The sequence below is a fragment of the Pecten maximus genome, chromosome 16, assembly GCF_902652985.1.
Source record: "Pecten maximus chromosome 16, xPecMax1.1, whole genome shotgun sequence".
In the NCBI taxonomy this organism is placed as follows: Eukaryota; Metazoa; Mollusca; class Bivalvia; order Pectinida; family Pectinidae; genus Pecten; species Pecten maximus.
Window position 1 is genome coordinate 5,589,513 of NC_047030.1, and position 20,501 is coordinate 5,610,013.

The window sequence follows — 20,501 nt, forward strand, 5'->3', positions numbered from 1 at the left end:
GCATCGAAATCGTCAAAAATACATCTTACACGGAAATGTTTAAATGTATTAATTTTCCACTGAGATCATAATGTCGATCATAAAATCGTTCTAATTGTAGAAAATCGCGATTACCAGTGAAAAAAATGGTTGTACTGCTTGAAGGTACAGTCAAACCTGTTCTAACGGCCACCTTGGATAAGCGGTCACCTCCATTAAACGGCCAGTCTGTGGTCCGCCCGGTGGAAAACACTATATAATGAACTTTAAATAAGCGGTCACCTGTCTGACGCGGCCAACGGCCACAAAAATCTGCCCGAGTCGTTGTATCGTCCTGTATTAAGCGGCCATTTTGTCCGGAGGTAGACATCCGCGATGATCACATGACCAGGTATTTTTATCAAATTCATCAAAACTTTGATCTTTGTTGGTTTTCATTTCAAAATACACTGTACATGGTATATTGTTATCAGTATCAACAAGTACATTATAATACGATAAATTCAATAAACTGCTGAAACAAGAATTGGGCAACGGGCCGTTTCTGGCCAACCTGGTTTAAGCAGCCACCTGTCTTAAGCAGCCAATATTTGTCGGTCCCTTGGGTGGCCACTTAATACAGGTTTGACTGTAGTAGGCAATGATGTATCCGCAAATACTTCAGTTTTCTCTGTCGAGAGGCAGAGTTTGTGTCATAATGTATATCGGTGCATTAAATTGTAATGCTATGCTGGTTTTGATTTTATGTAACTTACGAGACTAACGAAACATTAGGTTTTCCACTGCTATCTGCTTGTAGGTTTTGAAATTTTGCCTGTGTTCGCAAAACAAAAGTATCTAGATAAAGTACGTTTATATCAATGAACATCAAATTTCTTTAAGTTTAATCTCATCATGCAAACCAAAATGAATACACATAAAACCAAAATATGGATAATTTACATTATTATGCAGTACAATGCATTCCAAATGACGTCACAGAGACACTATGTCAAACTGTGTACTGCGGTTACCAAAACAAGTCAGCATAACAAAATCACTTACCGCCGTTGCTGGTAATCGCGGGCGATTTTATTCATGGTCATTTATTATAGCATGAAATTGCACACAGATGTATAAGGGTATTAACTGTAAACAGTTTACAAGTCTGTGTTGCGGGTAATGTATTATCCGAAACCTAGTTCTAACTGGACAACTGTGAAGTGGTAGCATCGTAAAATATAATATCCGAACTGGAACATCTGCGAAATTTAATATCCGAATGGAGCAACTATGAAATAGTAGCATCGTAAAATTTATTATCCGAAACCTAGTTCTAACTGGAACAACTGTGAAATAGTAGCATTGTGAAATTAAATATCCGAAACCTAGCTTCAACTGGAACTGTGAAATAGTAGCATCTTGAAATTCACTATCCGAAACCTAGTTCTAACTGCGTCAGCTGTATAAATATTAGCATCGTGAAATTTGACAACTATTGTATGTTACGAATATGATATCGTTATGGCAATGGAATGAATTTTATATAAAGAAAAAGATACCAATTATTTTCTGTTCTTTATGTCCTTTAACATTCTGTACATGTAAATATGTTCAAAGTACACCCGTGTTTGAAATCATTACCTGGGGCGGTTATCTATCTTTATGTTGTATTTGTATTACTTGCTCAGCTGACGGTAGCAAAACATGAACATCAAATTTCTTTAAGTTTAATCTCATCATGCAAACCAAAACGAATACACATAAAACCAAAATATGGATAATTTACATTATTATGCAGTACAATGCATTCCAAATGACGTCACAGAGACACTATGTCAAACTGTGTACTGCGGTTACCAAAACAAGTCAGCATAACAAAATCACTTACCGCCATTGCTGGTAATCGCGGGCGATTTTATTCATGGTCATTTATTATAGCATGAAAATGCACACAGATGTATAAGGGTATTAACTGTAAACAGTTTACAAGTCTGTGTTGCGGGTAATGTATTATCCGAAACCTAGTTCTAACTGGACAACTGTGAAGTGGTAGCATCGTAAAATATAATATCCGAACTGGAACATCTGCAAAATAGTAGCATCGTGAAATTTAATATCCGAATGGAGCAACTATGAAATAGTAGCATCGTAAAATTTATTATCCGAAACCTAGTTCTAACTGGAACAACTGTGAAATAGTAGCATTGTGAAATTAAATATCCGAAACCTAGCTTCAACTGGAACTGTGAAATAGTAGCATCTTGAAATTCACTATCCGAAACCTAGTTCTAACTGCGTCAGCTGTATAAATATTAGCATCGTGAAATTTGACAACTATTGTATGTTACGAATATGATATCGTCATGGCAATGGAATGAATTTTATATAAAGAAAAAGATACCAATTATTTTCTGTTCTTTATGTCCTTTAACATTCTGTACATGTAAATATGTTCAAAGTACACCCGTGTTTGAAATCATTACCTGGGGCGGTTATCTATCTTTATGTTGTATTTGTATTACTTGCTCAGCTGACGGTAGCAAAACATGATTAATCCACGTATGTGGTGTGCCGTTCACCTGTTCAGCTCGTACCCCACATAGTTTAACCTCCGGTAAACAGATAATACCTGATAAGCCGTACATCCTTCATCAGGATCATAGTAATGTATACAAAGTTAAAAGGATCGAGATGTTCTGTGGTGAAACACTGTATACAGGTTTGATTAGGAGATGGAATGGGTAAATATATGGTTCATTTGATACGGTATTTAATGTACATATTGCAAATATCATGTTGGAAGATATTATTTGGCATGTGCAAGTCTAAGAGAGCAATTCATCCAGAGACATTTTGATTTCGATGTCTGCAAAAATGCTTGTAGAAAAATCGCAGGATGTCCCATTTAAAAGCCCTTCCCAAACGTTAATCGCTTACGAGATATACAAACCACTAAATCGATAAATCATTTCACCCCATTAACATGAAACAAAACTGCATGAATATTACCGCGTACATTATAAAGAAATATCTTAGATAGTAATATTATTATCCAAATCTCCGTTTTTAATGACACGGTTTACTTCCTTTATAGTTGGTTTCTTTGTGGACGATACGATATCTTGTATCTGACAGAAAATGAATTATGACTTTAAACAGATGTTACTCTGGAAGCAAGTTAGATGGCTTTTGGGTACTTAAAATTATTTATATTTGCAATCGTACCTATACATGTTTATTCTCAATATTCCGTGGAATCACAAGCAAAAACATGTAAATGCTTGTTTCAAAACAAAAATAAAAGTGCACATATACCTGGGTATATTGATATATTTAAGGCTTACAATAACTCTCTAAACCTGATAAGAACTCCACTTTATAAAATACTGACGAATGCTGAATTATTATCAGACTGACAGGATGGTTGCTAATTCTATGTCATTCCATGGCAGAAATATTGAGCTATTGCATATCAATGTTAACCGGAAGAAAACAGTCACTCATATGGCACATACAGATAATGATAAAAACAAAGAATTTTTATTTGAAACATTTAAAATACAAATAAGAGAAAGACTAATGAAATCTGTTCCTGGTATGTTACGAGATATTTAATCTCCGCCTTCCTGTGAGTACTAAACGTTTATAGCCAACTTTTGTTGGTGTTGAGCTATATAACAATGTGTTTGTTATGATATCCTTGGCATCTGTACGGAAACAACTGGTGTTTTTACGAATTCTTCTGAGGAATCTTCACCACCACCTACATAATACAAGATTCCAGGTAAGTAACATGAAGACATAATGATAAATCATAAAGATGATTACATATACAACAGTTTTGCTGGTAATTTGAAACATTTACTATTTATACTTCAACATATTTGGACATCTTCCAACAATCCGACCCCTGTCATATAATCACAAATCCCAATCTTCGAAAGACGTCAATATTGTCAAAGTATATACTCAGTTCAGTATATCTAGTTCACCATTATATAGTTAACTACTTGTGGCACCAGCCTATCACGCTTCTCTATTAACTTATGCAATTAATCTATAAAGTGTATGCAATAATTCTGAATATAAATATGGTCTAAATTCGAAATCTAAACATTTCTTAACGATATTTCAAGGCGTATTCAATATTTGTGCATATTACAACTAAATCGGTACTTTAAATGGAAATTGTCTTAAAGGTGGTTTTGTTATCGAAGTTTCACATTAGAATGGTCACGTATAAGGAGTATATATCTGTTAAAAACAATGGCCACAAAAATTATCACATTCCCTAAAACATGGAAATAAGAAACTTACGTTTTTCACTTCTGTATATTGTTGCAGACCATACTCCCCTCTGTAAAACAGATCGTATCTCATTATCAAGTAATGATTTCAAAAAAAATGAAGGACATACTAGCATGGGATGTTTAAGAGAATTGTATCAAGAAAACCAAAAGCGACAGTATATTTTCCTGAATTCCCTAGCATATTCGAGTTAGTTGCATATTAACCCCATTGTAATTAGATTAATCATGGGTCCAGCAGAAACTAGGCACTAATTGAATACTTAATGAATCCATGTTGTCATATTACGACACTTTGAATATATCTACCCCTCTTCACTGACGTCAGGCTACAATAACCTTTTGCCTTAGGTGTCACAAGGACACTCACCCCAAACAAAATAATACAAATCTATTTTTAACATTATTCATAACATATCCCCGTCAGACTTTTGGTATTTTGGTAAACCTTTTGAGTAATAGTTATTTATTTTCGCCTGGTATACAGCTCCAATCCAATTATTCTCTCAGCGTTTGTCAATCATACGTAAATTAGCGAAGGAACATGAAATCCTTACATGATGGACTATACTTTGGAAGTATAATATTTTACCTAAGGCACAAGATAGATTGGATTTGGGTCGTGCAATAACGTAAAAAATCTTTAAAATATTTGGCATTATATTTTACAGAGAAGTACCTATTAATTATAATTAAATATATGTGTATCAAATTTTATTTTTTTGCTATTTGTTGTTAGAAAATGCATATTTTTGTTGATGTTTTGTTCATTTTGTTAAATTATCAATATGATGCATTGAAAAGGAAGATACATGTATGTCAAACTGATCAAAGTAAGTCAATGATACTCTGTAGTCAACAGTGTAATAAAATCAGCTTTTAGATTACAATATGTTGTCGTTCAGAATACGAAAAAATATAGCACGCATGTAAATGTAATAAAAAAAAAGTATCTACGATGATGAATGTATTGCTAAATTGGTATGTATCATGTAAGAGTTGATAAATAAACATATATATACATACCACTGCAAAGCTATTTCATATATAATACATCATATGTCAGTGGGTTCGTATGCACTTATTTTACTTATCTTTTATTTGTTATGCTTTTCTTAAAGAAATGTCACGAGATTCGACTATGTGACCACGACAATTACTTGGTTTTTAACGTCGATTTGAATAGTAATGTTATTGTATTACAATGTGATCACATAGCGCTGAATAACAAACGAAAGCATGCTAAAACAACAATGAAACTTACAGTTCACGCCCGAGTCCTGACATCTTGAATCCACCAAATGGAGCCATGTAACTGATGATGTTGTAGCAGTTGACCCTTACAAGGGAGACAAATAATGGGAATGTATTATGAATACACAGTCAAACCTTATTATCTCGAACTCTGATAAATCGAAGTAAAACTTCAGTTCCGGCAGTAAAAAAATATCTCGAAGTGTTTCCATGTCTGCATTGGCTTCGGGATAACAAGGTTCGACTGTATATAGAATCTGTGTCAAAATATAGAAGACAAAATCAAACAGACGCTGCTGTTTTGCCATAGTTTCAATATCATAACTCTCAAATCGATTTCTGTAATATCAACACCTGTTGCCCTCTTGATACCGGGACCGCCTTTAAACTAAACGGATAAACAGGGGAAATTAGCTGACCTATATCAGCTCAGTAAAATGTTGTGGCCGGGGAAAATCATGCCAATGTATCATGACATTTCAGTAAAATGGATTTCTTAAAATCAGTTGTTATATTAGTCATACATACGCATCGTTCTATAATGGTCTTATGCGGTAGAAATGATTCCATTTTTTTGTTTATGTTGTTGTTGTTTTTTGTTTTGTTTTTTCTTTTTTTTGCTGTTTTTTGTTTGTTTGTTTTTCATATTTACCAAACAGTTCCGGCCTTAACAGCTTGAGAGAATGTGAATGCCTTGTCGATGTCCTTGGTGAAGATAGCAGCTCCTAGACCATATTGTGTCTTGTTTGCCCTTTCTATCACCTCATCCATCGTTTTAAACTTAATGATTTGCTGGACCGGTCCAAAAATCTATTAAAAAGAAGCAAAATTATACTTTGTTGTTTTAAAATAAATTGGATATTTAAGAGAGATGATTGATTAAAATTCGCTTGAAAGACGACATTTGGCTTTGAATAGCCGCATACTGATTGGAGCAACACCTGTCATACAGATCTCATGTTTCCTCTAACTAAATAACTACACACAGACCTGCCTAGAATTCACCACTTTATCTTATCACCTGTCGAAAGGTGCTAACATATAAGTGTAGTCAATATCGCCTATAGTTCTCCTGGCCGTTCCTACTATATTTTAATAGATCAATTTAAGTTTGCCTCTGATAAATGAAAAATGTAAAGCTACAAACTATCAATTATAACATTATTCCCTCCAAATATATTTGCATAGTTCCAATAGGTCAATAATTATCCCTTTTCATAACCATATTGAAACCGTCTTTAAAAATTACATGTATGTTAACTTCTTGTAAATGTGGTATTCTATACAACTGTGTTTATATCATTAAATATGATTAGTATAAAAATACGCTCAGCCTTGTCTATCTATAACTAAGCAAGTTTCCGACCACAGCAAAACACATCGTACGATAAGAATATATCCACCGCTTCAACCACAACCTATATGTTAAAACCCTGATTTGAATGACAATATTAAAATCATTCCTTGTGTTATCATCAACGGAATGTCAATAATCCAAGAAGAGAATGCTATTCGAATACTTTCGTCGAGGTATAAATGAAGTACCGTCTGTTCAGTTTTTACGTGCAATATTTTAACAATATCTGCACAGCAAGCCTGTTTTCCTTACATCTATCAGGAATTGAAAGCTATGCACGTACAATTATGTTGTGTTTAGACAATTTACTATATACCCTTCAGCCTTGACATTGACCAAAATAGTTTGTGAGTAATCTCAGAAATGGATTGATGAGTCGTTACGCTCAAACCAGTATGATATATAATGAAAGTACAATAAATAAAAAAAAACTGGCGATGTACTACTCCTTCATCGTGGATGTGATAACCATTCAAACCCGCATTGCAATGGCAGACTAAACACATTCCGAGTGACTTGTCTTTCAAATCTAACATTTTCATAAAGAAGAATGCATATCAGGTAACGAACAGTTCATGCCGATCAGAGAATGCAAATAAAAGATTGTAGGACCACCACACAGACATCTGTCTTTTTTCTAGCTTAGCTATATGCCAACCGTGCCAACCTTCTGAGCCGTTATGTTAATCTTTCTTTAAAAAAACACATACAACATTTACTTTGCTCACTCCCAAGGTTACAGTAAATTTATCATTTTCGCTGGCAAATTCAGTTTAGCAGCAAACTAAATTAAAATGTTGTAGAATATTAAATGTAACTTTAACAATTTCAAAATCTTATAATAAAAACGATAGCAGTGCACTTCTGATTAACATTGCACAAGAATGAAGTCGTTTTGCTATCTACTATTATAACAATTTAATTGTAATATATATCAATTTTAACCGTTGAATGTGTATTTGATATAGACCTCTTCCTTTGCTATGCGCATGTCGTCTTGGACTCCTGAGAAGACAGTAGGTGTGACGAAGTAACCCTTGTCACCCAGTCTCTCTCCTCCACACTCCAATTTGGCTCCTTCTTTCTTCCCAGATTCAATCAATTCCATGACTCGCTTTAGCTGTTCATCGTCTATCTATAATACAAACAGCATTTATTCATTGTTATGTTTTATGTACATCCTCTATGAAAGTCATTTTTTTATTTGTTTATATTTATTAATTGGAATAATTGCTTAAATAAAACCCCGTCTTCTATCTTAGTTGCATTGTCAAGATTCATTCGCACCTGCGGGCCGTTCTTCGTAGCTGCATCGAAAGGATCTCCCACACTTCTGGCTTTGGCAATTTGCACACTCTTCTGGACGAAGGTATCGTAGATATCCTCCTGCACGAATGTGCGGCTCGCAGCCGAGCACACCTGCCCAGAATTATACATGACTCCTTCGTGCGCCCACATTACAGCGGCGTCCACTGAAATAGATAGCATAAAACCATAATGTGTTATATTTCTGTACATGTGCATTAATTTCTACTTTAAATCTATGCAAATATATCCGATTATTCACGTACTTGACGTTCTTCTGAAACTGTCAAAACAGTTGAAAGATGTTTCATATTTAATAGTGTTCTCTATACGTTAAAAACTGTCCTAAGGGTAGGGCTTTACAGCAATTGCACGATTCGTATGATGTGACTGAATACTGGATTCTATCTTTTCTACTTTATGCTCTTTCAGTAAAATGTGACTGGTCGTGCATGATTTATATCATTTCATTACGGTTACACTATAAAACTGAAATTGCTCGGCCCACTCATCTCAATTATTGTTGTGGAATTTCGTATTAAGGCCTTATTTATTTTAGGACATGAAATCGCAAAAAGTGGCGTGGATTGAAAAACAGTTGGATGCGACCACACGAATGATTTTATTGGGTGAGTAAGAATGTTAGGAACCACAAGTGGTAAATTTATGTAGTTTGTATAGATCCTACATAGTGATCCTTTACTTACTGTCGGCATCAGCAAAGATCACATTGGGGCTTTTCCCTCCAAGTTCAAGCGTTGGACGTTTCAGATTAGATTCTGCCGCGGCCTTCATTATCAGATGTCCGACCTATAAATTGTTTATAACATTGATAAGTTGCATTCGAATTACGATTATACTCTCCGGTAAACAATTGCTACCAAGTAGACGAGATTATGATTTATCTTCTTCTGCTGGGATCAAGAACTTCCCAAGCTTGTGCTATTTATATAAATGATGATATTTTCATGAATGTGTTGATTTTGTTTACTGATTCTCTACTATTCTCCACAACCTTCTAATAATTTCGCGGATTTATGCTCACGCAAAAGTTAATAGAGTGTGACCAGTATAGTAACAAATCCGTAATTTTGTTACACACATCATCTGACCATGTTCAACCCTTAAAGCAATGATACAAAAATGACATACCTCGGTAGAACCTGTGAAAGCGATCTTGTCCACATCCATGCTACCGGATAGAGCGGCTCCTGCAGTGTGGCCGTACCCAGGGACCACGTTTATAACCCCCGGGGGAAATCCTGCCTGTAATGTATGTAGTAACACAATGTTTATTTGGTTTAGGGGTATAATGTCCTCACAACAATGAAGACTTATGACAACATTCAGGGAGACACCTATAGAAAAAAAAACAAGCAAAGAAAGACAGGGACAGTGATGAAAGATCTAAGATTCGAAGTGTTTGCAATGAGGTAAAAGATATATTTTGGTATCTTCAATGTCCATTGAATAAAAGACACAGAAGAAAATTCCCAAATCTTCAGGGGCCCACTTTCAGTCGCCCGTAATATGAAATGAGGCCTCGTTTCGTTTTTGTAACCTCGCCATCTGAATATGCCCCCTTATTTAACCATAACCGTAGGTCAAATAACACCAAACATTGTAAGATTATGCTTGTATTATTTTACATTTCTTGCCCTCTTTATCATATATTTGTATCATATTAAAGAATTGGTGCCTACCTCCTTGACTAAGGCCGCAACGTAAAGAGCTGTAAGAGGTGTCTGTTCGGCTGGCTTAATTATAACCACGTTACCGGTGGCTATTGCTGGGGCCAATTTCCACATCATCAAAAGAATGGGGAAGTTCCACTAAACAGGAAAAAAAGACATAGTGATTTGTAATGAATGTGTTGTAACCACCTAGTCACAAAAATGTGACTTAATCAAGATAAGCATGGCGGATATCGTCGATGAGGCAGGGGACGCTTACCCTTCCGAAACATCTGACATTAATCTCCTTGTTCTTTTCATAGGCTGAAAACATGCGCTTATCGATCTATGTTGCCCTTCGTTTGAAGAGTTTGAGTAAGAATTAAGATTTCGTTTTGATATCGGTTTTAAACTATGACAAGAAAAAAATTCAACATTTTATCTGATGCAACATTGAAACTTAACCAAGTCACAGATAATATAAAATGTAATCACTTCATCAAAATCAGAATTGTTGACCGGAAGATTTTAGGGCCATTAGTGAGTTTTGTTCGGTAACTTATTTTTGGAAATTTTAACGAACTTACCGGAATAATTTGGCCGCATACTCCAACCGGCTCGTGTCTGGTGTAACAGAAGTAGTCTCCATCTGTCGAGGAGTATATGGTTTCTAATGAGGGCATATTCGTTGCAATGTAATAGTACAAACAGATCTTCTTTACTCCTTTTTACTTTCTTTGTGTGAGTTAAAAGAATACACAACGCCTTATGGAATCGTTTATATATACTAATGAAGATCAAACCGTGCAAAATAGCAACTACTGTCACGCTTATATTAGGTAAATAATACTATAAATAAAATGTATTTATCTTAAATGATTTCTATCACATTGTTTTTATTTGTATCACATTCTTACTTCCCTATATAGAACCTTTCCCATTATTGTAATTTTACCCAATTTTACTCACCAATGGGAATGGTTTTGCCTTGAATTTTATCTGCCCATCCAGCGAAATATTTGATACTACTAGCAGAAGCAACAACAGTTGGATATGAGTTCGTATAAGGCTTCCCGTTGTCCAGGGTCTCAAGGCTCTGCAAAATAAAAGAAAATCGTTGAACCCTATAGTTTGTGTGAATCTCTTAATCGAAACATTATAAATGTTTATAACTGGTTATCGGGTAGCTTTTGTTCGTGTCCATTTTTTTACGAGTTTTGCAACCCCTTCAAAGTGCGGCTCGCATCGGAGCGCGTACAAATTGCCGTGGCTGAATGTCCAGCCATACAATTAACAGAAAATACAACTTTAAATTTTGAAATATTTGAATCAAGTGAGGAAAAATAGTGAAAAATTCAAAAGGTACATTTTAATGATTTTCGTAAACACTGTACCTTACAAAAACAACCTGATTTAAAGTTAAGGTTTGGCCTCTTCAGTGTTCCCATAACAGAGGACACGGAGGGGGGAGGGGGGGATTCTGCTATTCTTCAAGGAGACACCTTTTAGTCGGCTTCTGCAATCAATATGCATTTGGATACAGCGGGTCTTATTCTAGGACTCCCCAATGTCCATCAACAGAGGAAATTAGAGAAGCTATCCCGACCCTGCACCACAATTACAACATGCAGTAAAATGCATATTATTCCCCTGCTCGTGCACCTCTTAATTATGGTTTACTCAAACAATACAGTGTTGATAAACAAATCATATAAGATTCAACAGTCCTTCTTACATGAAGCATGCCAGAAGATTAAACAAACCTACCGACAAGTACTCGGCATCTCGCATAATCAAATCAGCTAACTTGTCCAATAAGGCTCCACGTTTGCTGGCGTCTAGACGTCTCCATGGCGATCCAAGTTTGAACGCTTCTTTTGCTGCATCGATAGCCTTCTGAATATCTTCCTGAAAATGTATACATCATCAATGTCATATTAGCCTCCGGGTCAAACGATGTATATATACATATACATTGAATATTACAATGTAAAGGTTTGTATTTTAATTGCGGTAATAGCACATGTGTTCACGTATGCAATGGAATGAATTTCAGATTATCTTGACTGCATTGAGGTCAGGACATTTTCATAATAAATATTTGTTTCAAACTGCATAGTATGCCATTATTAAGTGTGTTGCGAATACAGCACCTATTTTTGCATTAAAATTGCACTTATTATAAAAAAATATTTGCACTGGAATTTTAACCTTTTTGACCAGTATCAGATTGCTGAAATTGTGGTAGCATTTCTATTCAGCTATATTCCTGCCAAAGCGATATAGAGAAGATAACAAATATATCGGTTGAAGTTCATGTCTTATTTGTAACGCCAATAACGTTCGTATAACTCGTGGCCTTCTTCACCTTTGTGAAGTTCATTTTGACCGCCACTTGTGTAATGTCAAGGATAGGCCAATTTGATAGTCTTATCAACGTTCAACGTGCTGATTCTGTCATAAAAAATATATACTGATAATTTCGGGAAAGATTACGTAACAGGGGCCATGATATAGTACGGCTAATATTCACAAGGGTAACATGTATTTCTCTCAAGTCGAATAGAATGTTTTGGCTGGAATTAACGAGGGTTATATGTACTCTCTCTAGTCGAGCGGTATATTGCGGCTAGTATTTACCAGGGTAACATGTATCCTTTCTAGCCGAGCGGTATATTGCGGCTAGTATTTACCAGGGATACATGTATTCGCTCTAGTCGAGCGGTATATTTTGGCTGGAATTAACGCGGTTTGTTTGTATTCTTTCTAGTCGAGCGGTATATTGCGTCTAGTATTTACCAGAACTACAAATATGTACTTAATTGCAAAGAGTCATTACCTTATCACCTTCCTGTATGTCTGCAATCTTCTCTTCTGTACAAGGATTCAATGTTGGAAACGTCTTCCCACTTACAGAGTTTACAAATTCATTGTTGATGAAAATCTGTAAATAAATAATTTTTGAACATCTTTGGAAAAAATGTTTCAACGTTTGATATTTTTGCTTTTGGAGTTTGAACCTCAGAATTCTATCTATTTCCCGAAATGCGTCTCCCTGATTCGCTCATTAATCGACCACCCTCTGAATAAAATGAGAGTATCTCATCCCACTCACGAAGTTTCGTTTTATTACTTACCTGTGTGTATTTGATCTCGGGTGTTCGGTTAGGCGCCGTGGTACCAGCCATCTTGTTGATTCGTGATAATAAGACTGATGCTCTGGGTGGCGTTGTAAATGATTATGTGTGATTACATGCATGTACATATATGTATACACATGTTTCATATTTGAGATTATATTCTAATTCACCCTTATGCTTGTTTAAGCAGGGATAGAAGATAAGTCAACTTTGACCTTTTCAATGATTCAACGATTTATTTGCAATTACATTTGTAATCATTTGTTTTAGAAAAGATAAATGCAAGAATTATCCACGAGTTATTAGCATTTAAGGAAACACATTTTAAACATGAATTAATCAATAGTAATAAGTAATAGAAACTAAACGACCTAGCACGTGAGATGTGCATCTGACCACTATTTCAAGGCTAAACCCTAGATAGCAGCTCTGAACGTTATATATAATCAGCTGCCTCTCCCTATCGGGACATACATAATGCAATGCCTTTCTAGATTTAGTGATTAGATTGTGTATGTATTATCAGAAGCAACTAGAAACATGTATGCCCGGCTCCCGTCTTGACGAAGATAGAGCTAAACACGAAATAATAACATGTCGAATCTTTTTTTAATTTTCATGCGAGTGAGTATCAGAAATCTCATCAAAATTCTTAACGAGTTCAGCATCCTTATCACTGTTAGATATCGTATGGTGAACTCTGCAAACCTCTTTACGGCATTGTTTACGGACACTGCATTCCTCTGACCACGTCACGGCGGGGTCAACATAAACTATTATAGAGGTCAGTAAGTACAGATTTGAGATTGTGTTGGTAATACTGGTAATCTTCAACGTGTTAATGAGCGTTAAGGAAATCTATGTATTATCAAGTTATGTGTTTGGAAAGGTAAATGATAAAAAGAATAAGAAAAATGTCATTGTGGTAGTAGACTACAGCAGGACAGCCTGGCCAGAGGTGATTATTTTGGTTAAACAGTTAACACTTGTATTATGAAATGCAGAGTATTATTAATGGTGTATTCAAAATGAAGTGGTTTATAAAAGATTCACATTTGTTGAAAAAGCAATGAATGGGTTATATATCAAAATTTGTGGACTATCCGAAAAAGCCTCTTCACAGGAAAATATAGCTTCGGTAGCGGTATGTGTTGGTTCCTAGCAGACGAGATAAGATAGCTGAAAAAGTTGAACATATGTCAAAACAAGATTAACTCTGCTATCGAGATGGAGATGTTTAATTTCAAACAGGTTTCGGTAATAACATTGTACAGAGAACTGTACTACATAACAATTATTAATGTCTTTTTATATGATTATCATTGTTTCCACAGGCCTGATTATAGAGAATAAAAAGGGTTTACCTTTCCTTCCATACTGTATTACAATCGTAAATGTTATACAAACATTACCCTTCATATTACATTGTATATACTTTTGTATTGGTAATATGAAGGGTTAACTGGTCGTTCCCCAAGCACGACTGTATTACGTAGTGTGCAATGAGCCGAAACGCTGCCAAGTACAGACATCTTATATAGTGCTAGTATGATAATGGAGGTAATTTACACAGTGATGACAAAAACCAAACATTTGAGGTTGCTAAATGGGACAGTGTTACGTTGATTTAATTGTTTGCTTAGGATTATCAAAATTAAGGCAAACTTCACGATTACAATGTTATTCGTGAAAGAATAAAACACTTCATATTCCGAATATACAACTCTTTATGCCCACTGTTAACCATGGAGGTGGAACTAGAAACAACAGTGACACAAATGGAAATAAGCTTTAATAACATGATGTTTACTCGTATGCTGATGTGCCAAGCTACACAAAAAGCTCATTATGGCCATTTAAAAAATTCAATCAAACTAATTTAGAGTATTACAATAAAACTGCTTCTTTTTCGAAGACAATTTACTGTTGAAAAATATAGATATAAGATTTGTTTTATTCATATATTATTGTAAATATATTATTGTCTTCAATTCATTTAGCCAGGACACTACCCGTAGATATTAGGCTAGGCTTTACGGAATACTGTGTCTGTGCGAAGTTTCAATGTAACCACTGCTGACTCTTTAGTCAAAATAAATACAAAAGTAAATAGTCAAATTATTTTATCTTTTATTGCACTTTTCCATTAACATGAAACACATAGTCTATGAAGTATACCAAAATAAGAAAAAAATCCATTACAGTTTTTTTGTCATAGTCCAAGTGTTATAACTAATCTTAAATAACAAAATAGCTAATTTTCCAGAATACACGTGTTTGCGTTTCATTCACGATGATATTAAACTCGCTAAACAGCGTAACATGTAAGAATATACACCAATTAATTTATGTTTTGCCAAGGGATAGATTATCTTACGTTCGTATCGTAATTTTAATTAGGAGTATCTGCATTCTTTAATATTGGTCCAATGGCTTTCTGTAATTAACTATTATTCCTGTCATTTTAATCATAAAAATCAAAATCATAATCTCCGTATTCGCCCCGGAATCCAAAATAGCAGCAACGGAAACTGGGTCGATCATATCTACTTCTGCATCTTCCTCTGAAGGCGAAGCGATGACGACATCGATATGGTGAGCAGGAGCAACCCCTACCCATCCCAACATAGTCGTAGTAATAATCTGTGGAAACAATAAAACAGACACATTGGTTAAAGTTAGTTCTGATCACTATGTAAAGGACCGAATTGGAATATAGTCAGTGCTTTGGTTTAACTTCCCCATACCTACAGTCAGAGACATATGATGTGCTACCATACAGACAATAAAATAAAGAACAGACGAGTCTGTAAGATAAATAGTACACAAAGATCCTGAGTATTGCAATATGGGCATCAGTGTTTGTTTTCTTTGATGCTCCTGAAGAAGAAATGCCTTAATCCCGACCTCCAATCCCGCCAATGACCTGTGATCAACGTAAATGCCTTAATCCCGACCTCCAATCCCGCCAATGACCAGTGATCAACGTTCGCCGCCTGTCACCCAAGAATGTACAAGGATACCGCAGGTCCAATACTTGCAATTCCGGAGAAAATAACCCCTGATTCTACTGGGGCCCCGTCATTACATTGTAGTTAACTGACATGTTACGATAGACAGCATGCATTTAATACACCTGCCATGCACATGAATGAGCAATCAAGCATTATTGATAGAAAACGATTTGTCATTTTACTAATCAATCTTTTAATGCATACCACCATTCATATGTTGTATCCTATAGAAAGAACCTTGTTCAACATATTCGTTTCCTAGTTGTTTAATGCATAAATATCAATGTTCAAGAACTCACAATATCTTTACGATTACTTTTTTCGTGTGACTTTTCCTTATAATACATGACTTATTCTACAACCCAAATGCGTATTGTTTATTTTATTTATTTTAGGAAGACCCATCAATGGTTTCCTGTAACCAGACCAATACCTCATTTGACCCATTCTTTGAACAATGCTAGTCATTTAAGCTCTTTAAAGTCACTTTTGACATTATATGAACCCATCCTCCCGTATTATTATGGTGAACATTTCAGGGATCGTCAATAAGCTACCTATTGATATATTATTGATATATACTGTACATTTCTGTCAAACGAAACACGGTGAAGCCAACTTTTTGTCTTAAGTACATTACGTTAGTAGCATTACATATCTAAATCAAATGTTAGAAAAGAAAGATCCGGAAGCTGGACGTGATGTCACCAACCATATTTCCATGTTTGTATCCAGGGACACAAGGAGTTTAAAGGCCCGAGTAGTGATATTTTGTTATTTTCCGGATCTTTTTTTTTTTAAATTTTGAAATGTTTTTTTATTTATTTTTCTGAGGCCACCTGTGGGAGAGCACATGATTCCCATGATAACTTTGCGGAACGAAACATCAATATTCTGGACTAGGACCCTGCTGATTCTAGAGAGCGGTTAAAGAGGCCATCTGCATCTTGGCATTCAGACTCGCACTCAAACAGAACAGGGGCCGCTACCACCTACCACCGGTCTACTCTAGTCTAATTTAGTCACATGATTTAGGGTTAATCCCCGGGTCACGTGACTGAATCCCACGCCAGATTAGTCTGAAGCCTCTGACTGACCACACTTAGGGCTGAAGAGGTCCACCAGGAAATGGTCGAAAGCTATCGATGAATAAAATTATGTGCTGAGTGACATTGCTGTAAAACTGTCATTAAATATCAAATGATATTACTGTCATAGTGTATCACGGGTCGTCCTCTTCTGTAAAATCCCCACGGACGCACTCCTACACCCCTGCCCGCCGGGGGATCCACTCCCGGAGGACCTGTAGATACTGGTTTATCCGTTGGTGGCTGTACAGTCTGCGATTTCGCCATGTAAACTACTACCAGTAGTATTAATACAATGATCCCTTTCATGATTATCTGGAAAGAAACATGCCACTACATAAGTTATAGTCACATCAAAAGGAATGGGCCAAACAATATAATCATAATTTTATTTCTTTCCCGTGGTTGAAATATTGTCCTGTGGAAACTATCATAGGCTTCGTTACATCGTAGTTACGTAAGCAAATGCTATATTTAAAACAAAAATTAAAGAGAGACTGTTTTACAAATTAATCGCTCAACCTGACGGGCAGAAATGATGTGTAGTACATGTACATTAATTATTATTGTAGAGATCAACATATTTTTCAGCGTATCGAGAAGACCATGCTAATGTTTTATATTTGCACTTTGATATTTATGTTCTTTGTCCTCGAATTCATATAGAAATGTTACAATGAATTCAAATACAAGTACCTTTTAATATGTTTCAATTAATCACATATATGCACGTTTAATTATGTTACAATGACTTCAAATAGGAGTACCTTTTAATATCTTGCTATGAATTCAAATAGGAGTACCTTTTAATATCTTACTATAAATTCAAATACGAGTACCTTTTAATATGTCAATATGAATTCATATAAAGAGGACCTTTTGATATGTTACAATGGATTCCTATACAAGGAACTTTTAATGTGTTACTATGAATTCAAATAGGAGTACTTTTAATATCTTACTATGAATTCAAATACGAGTACCTTTTAATATGTTACCATGAATTCATTTACGTGTACCTTTGCCCCTGATCTACATGTAGATACCGTGTAGCCGGCATTTCAAGGTACATTGGTGTAATCGCGATAAATTGATCCATGAAATAAGAATAGTATTAAGCCTGTCGATACATTAACCATCATAATTCGATATAAAGGTGACATTATCCTTGAGTAAATGTCTTTAAAATGAAATAAACAAAGACATTCTGGCGTTATGCTTGATATCTCGTCCCGGAATCGGTAAGACATTTCGCAGAAAAAGGTGGTGATCGACCGCTTTGCGTTTGATGTTATTGTCTATTACTTGTTTACTCCTAGTTTAAACTAGTGTCAAATATACACGATGTCCGTTAACAGTCAGTGTGTCCATTAACAGTCAGTATCAAATGTACACATTATCCATTGACAATCAGTATCAAATGTACACATTTTCCATCGACAGTAAGTGTCAAACATACACATTGTTCATCAACAGTCAGTGTCAAATTTATAGTTATATTGTCCATCAAAGTGTATACATTGTCAATTAACAGTCAGTATCAAATGTACACATTTTCCATGTTAGTGTCAAATGTAACTCTGTCCATCAACAGTCAGTGTCTTATGAAGACATACATTTGCCAAGTCGACACTAACATCTAGTCGTCTCAAATAAGGACATACTTTTGTCCAGTGGATACTACCAGTCAGTCTCAAATGAGGACAAAATTATGTCTAGTAGACAACGGTCAGTGTTGAATGAGAAATAATTATGTCCAGTGGGCACCAACAGTCTCTAAAGAGGACATACTTTTGTCCCATGGAGACAAACAATCAGTCTCAAATGAGGATATACGTTTGTCAAGTGGACACTAACAGGCAGTCTCAAATGTGGATCTACTTTTGTCCATTTGACACTAACAGCCAGTGTCAGACACAAACAACAACTGTCGAATGAGGGCACAATCATTTCCAGTGGGCACCAACAGCCTGTGTCGAATGAGGATGTGTACGTCTAGTGTACACAAACAGTATGTGTCAAAGAATGATATCATTATATCCAGTGGACACAAATAATACCTGTCAACAGAGGAAAATGTTATGTCCAGTTCACACAAATACAGTACCTGCCAACAGTGGATAATATTATATCTAGGGGACGGTAATAGCCTATTATTTTTGAGAGGCTGATTGGTGTTGTATATATCATTTGTGTGCTTAATTCGAAAGTTTGTTCGTTATTTTGATACCACTTCACCACTTTCACAAATCTTTCTAAAATCTCTTTCTCTTTTGGACCGTGTTTCTACTTTATTGGTGACCCATAATCGATAGGCCTACAAATCGTAAAAGGTCAAAGTAAATCCTATTCATTACAGATGACTCACGAATACGTAAAAACAAACGATGACTGTACTCCCTAATTAGTGTAAAGAATGTACGTTGATGACAGACATGTATATTCATCTGCTTATGGAATATACAAAAATCAGATGATATGAAAAATGAATGCATATGTATGTAATTAAAACCGCTGATATAATTCAACAATGCAAGAATTAACCGCGATACCTAAGCGAGCTCAGACATTGTGTCACCCCAAGGGAATATCGTATTCGGTAGTAACTGGTACAGTTAGTATGGCACATATCTTGTGTGTGTTCTGAACAATCTACGTAGTGTTATGCACAAATATTCTGGAGAAGGGCATTTCACTGTTTTTGCAAGTCAAGAGTATACATATTTTGAACGCATTACTTAATTAATTAAACATTCTGTTTTATTTCAGGTACTTAACACCTGTCATGTACAATACATGTAAATGAATGATTACTACGTAATATTGGACAAGGTTGTATATTAACAACAGGGACATGAAAGAATTTCAATAAATATCTAACAGATATCAAATAATGTTTATTAATGAATAAATAATAGTTAATATTGAGTTTCAAAATCTCTAACGTAATTTTAATAAATCAATTTTAACATTTGTAATATATGTGCTGATTAAGTGGACAAATGTGTTAAATTAAAAAGTATGATGATGACGTACGCGTACCTATGGGAGGGAAGAGGTTCTGTCAGTGTTTTGATTGATTAATAATTCATGTGTTTATAACACATGCCATACAACCGAAGTCATATGATTTGTAATAACAAAGAACACTAATAAGACTTTGCTAAATGACATTGATTTGACAGGACGCCCAATGTATCATATATAAAGAACGAAATAAATGCCTTCGTTTCTCATACTTAAATAAAACAGGTTTGATAGGTTGAAGTTTGTGATAGACATGACATCTAAATCCCATTACTGAATTACAAACACATCTGTTAATGTAGAAACAATGTGTGAAAGGTAGTTATCATCAGAACCAGCGTGGAAGCTGGCATTACAGCCGTCGACACCAGTGGA

The 20,501-nt window shown here is 35.3% G+C and overlaps 1 protein-coding gene across 1 annotated transcript; it reads right to left on the minus strand.

Moving 5' to 3' along the window:
- Nucleotides 1–3,479: 3,479 nt before the first annotated feature.
- On the minus strand, nucleotides 3,480–13,169 carry LOC117345095 (aldehyde dehydrogenase, mitochondrial-like). Its single transcript, XM_033908045.1, has 14 exons — nucleotides 12,995–13,169; nucleotides 12,697–12,801; nucleotides 11,625–11,765; nucleotides 10,827–10,953; nucleotides 10,445–10,506; nucleotides 9,888–10,016; nucleotides 9,337–9,450; nucleotides 8,892–8,994; nucleotides 8,167–8,351; nucleotides 7,850–8,014; nucleotides 6,175–6,332; nucleotides 5,533–5,607; nucleotides 4,279–4,318; nucleotides 3,480–3,724 (listed from the first exon to the last, which is right to left on the minus strand). The coding sequence occupies exons 1-14, from the start codon at nucleotides 13,043–13,045 to the stop codon at nucleotides 3,692–3,694; spliced, it is 1,488 nt and encodes a 495-aa protein (XP_033763936.1). The 5' UTR covers nucleotides 13,046–13,169; the 3' UTR covers nucleotides 3,480–3,691.
- Between the last annotated feature and the right edge of the window lie 7,332 nt (nucleotides 13,170–20,501).

Coding starts and splice junctions, on each gene's coding strand:
- LOC117345095 (XM_033908045.1), bottom strand. CDS start 13,045: ATGGCTGGTACCACGGCGCCTAACCGAACACCCGAGATCAAATACACA. Junction 11,766..12,696: donor ACATACAGGAAGGTGATAAG/GTAATGACTCTT, acceptor ATACATTTTCAG/GAAGATATTCAGAAGGCTAT. Junction 10,954..11,624: donor GAGATGCCGAGTACTTGTCG/GTAGGTTTGTTT, acceptor TTTATTTTGCAG/AGCCTTGAGACCCTGGACAA.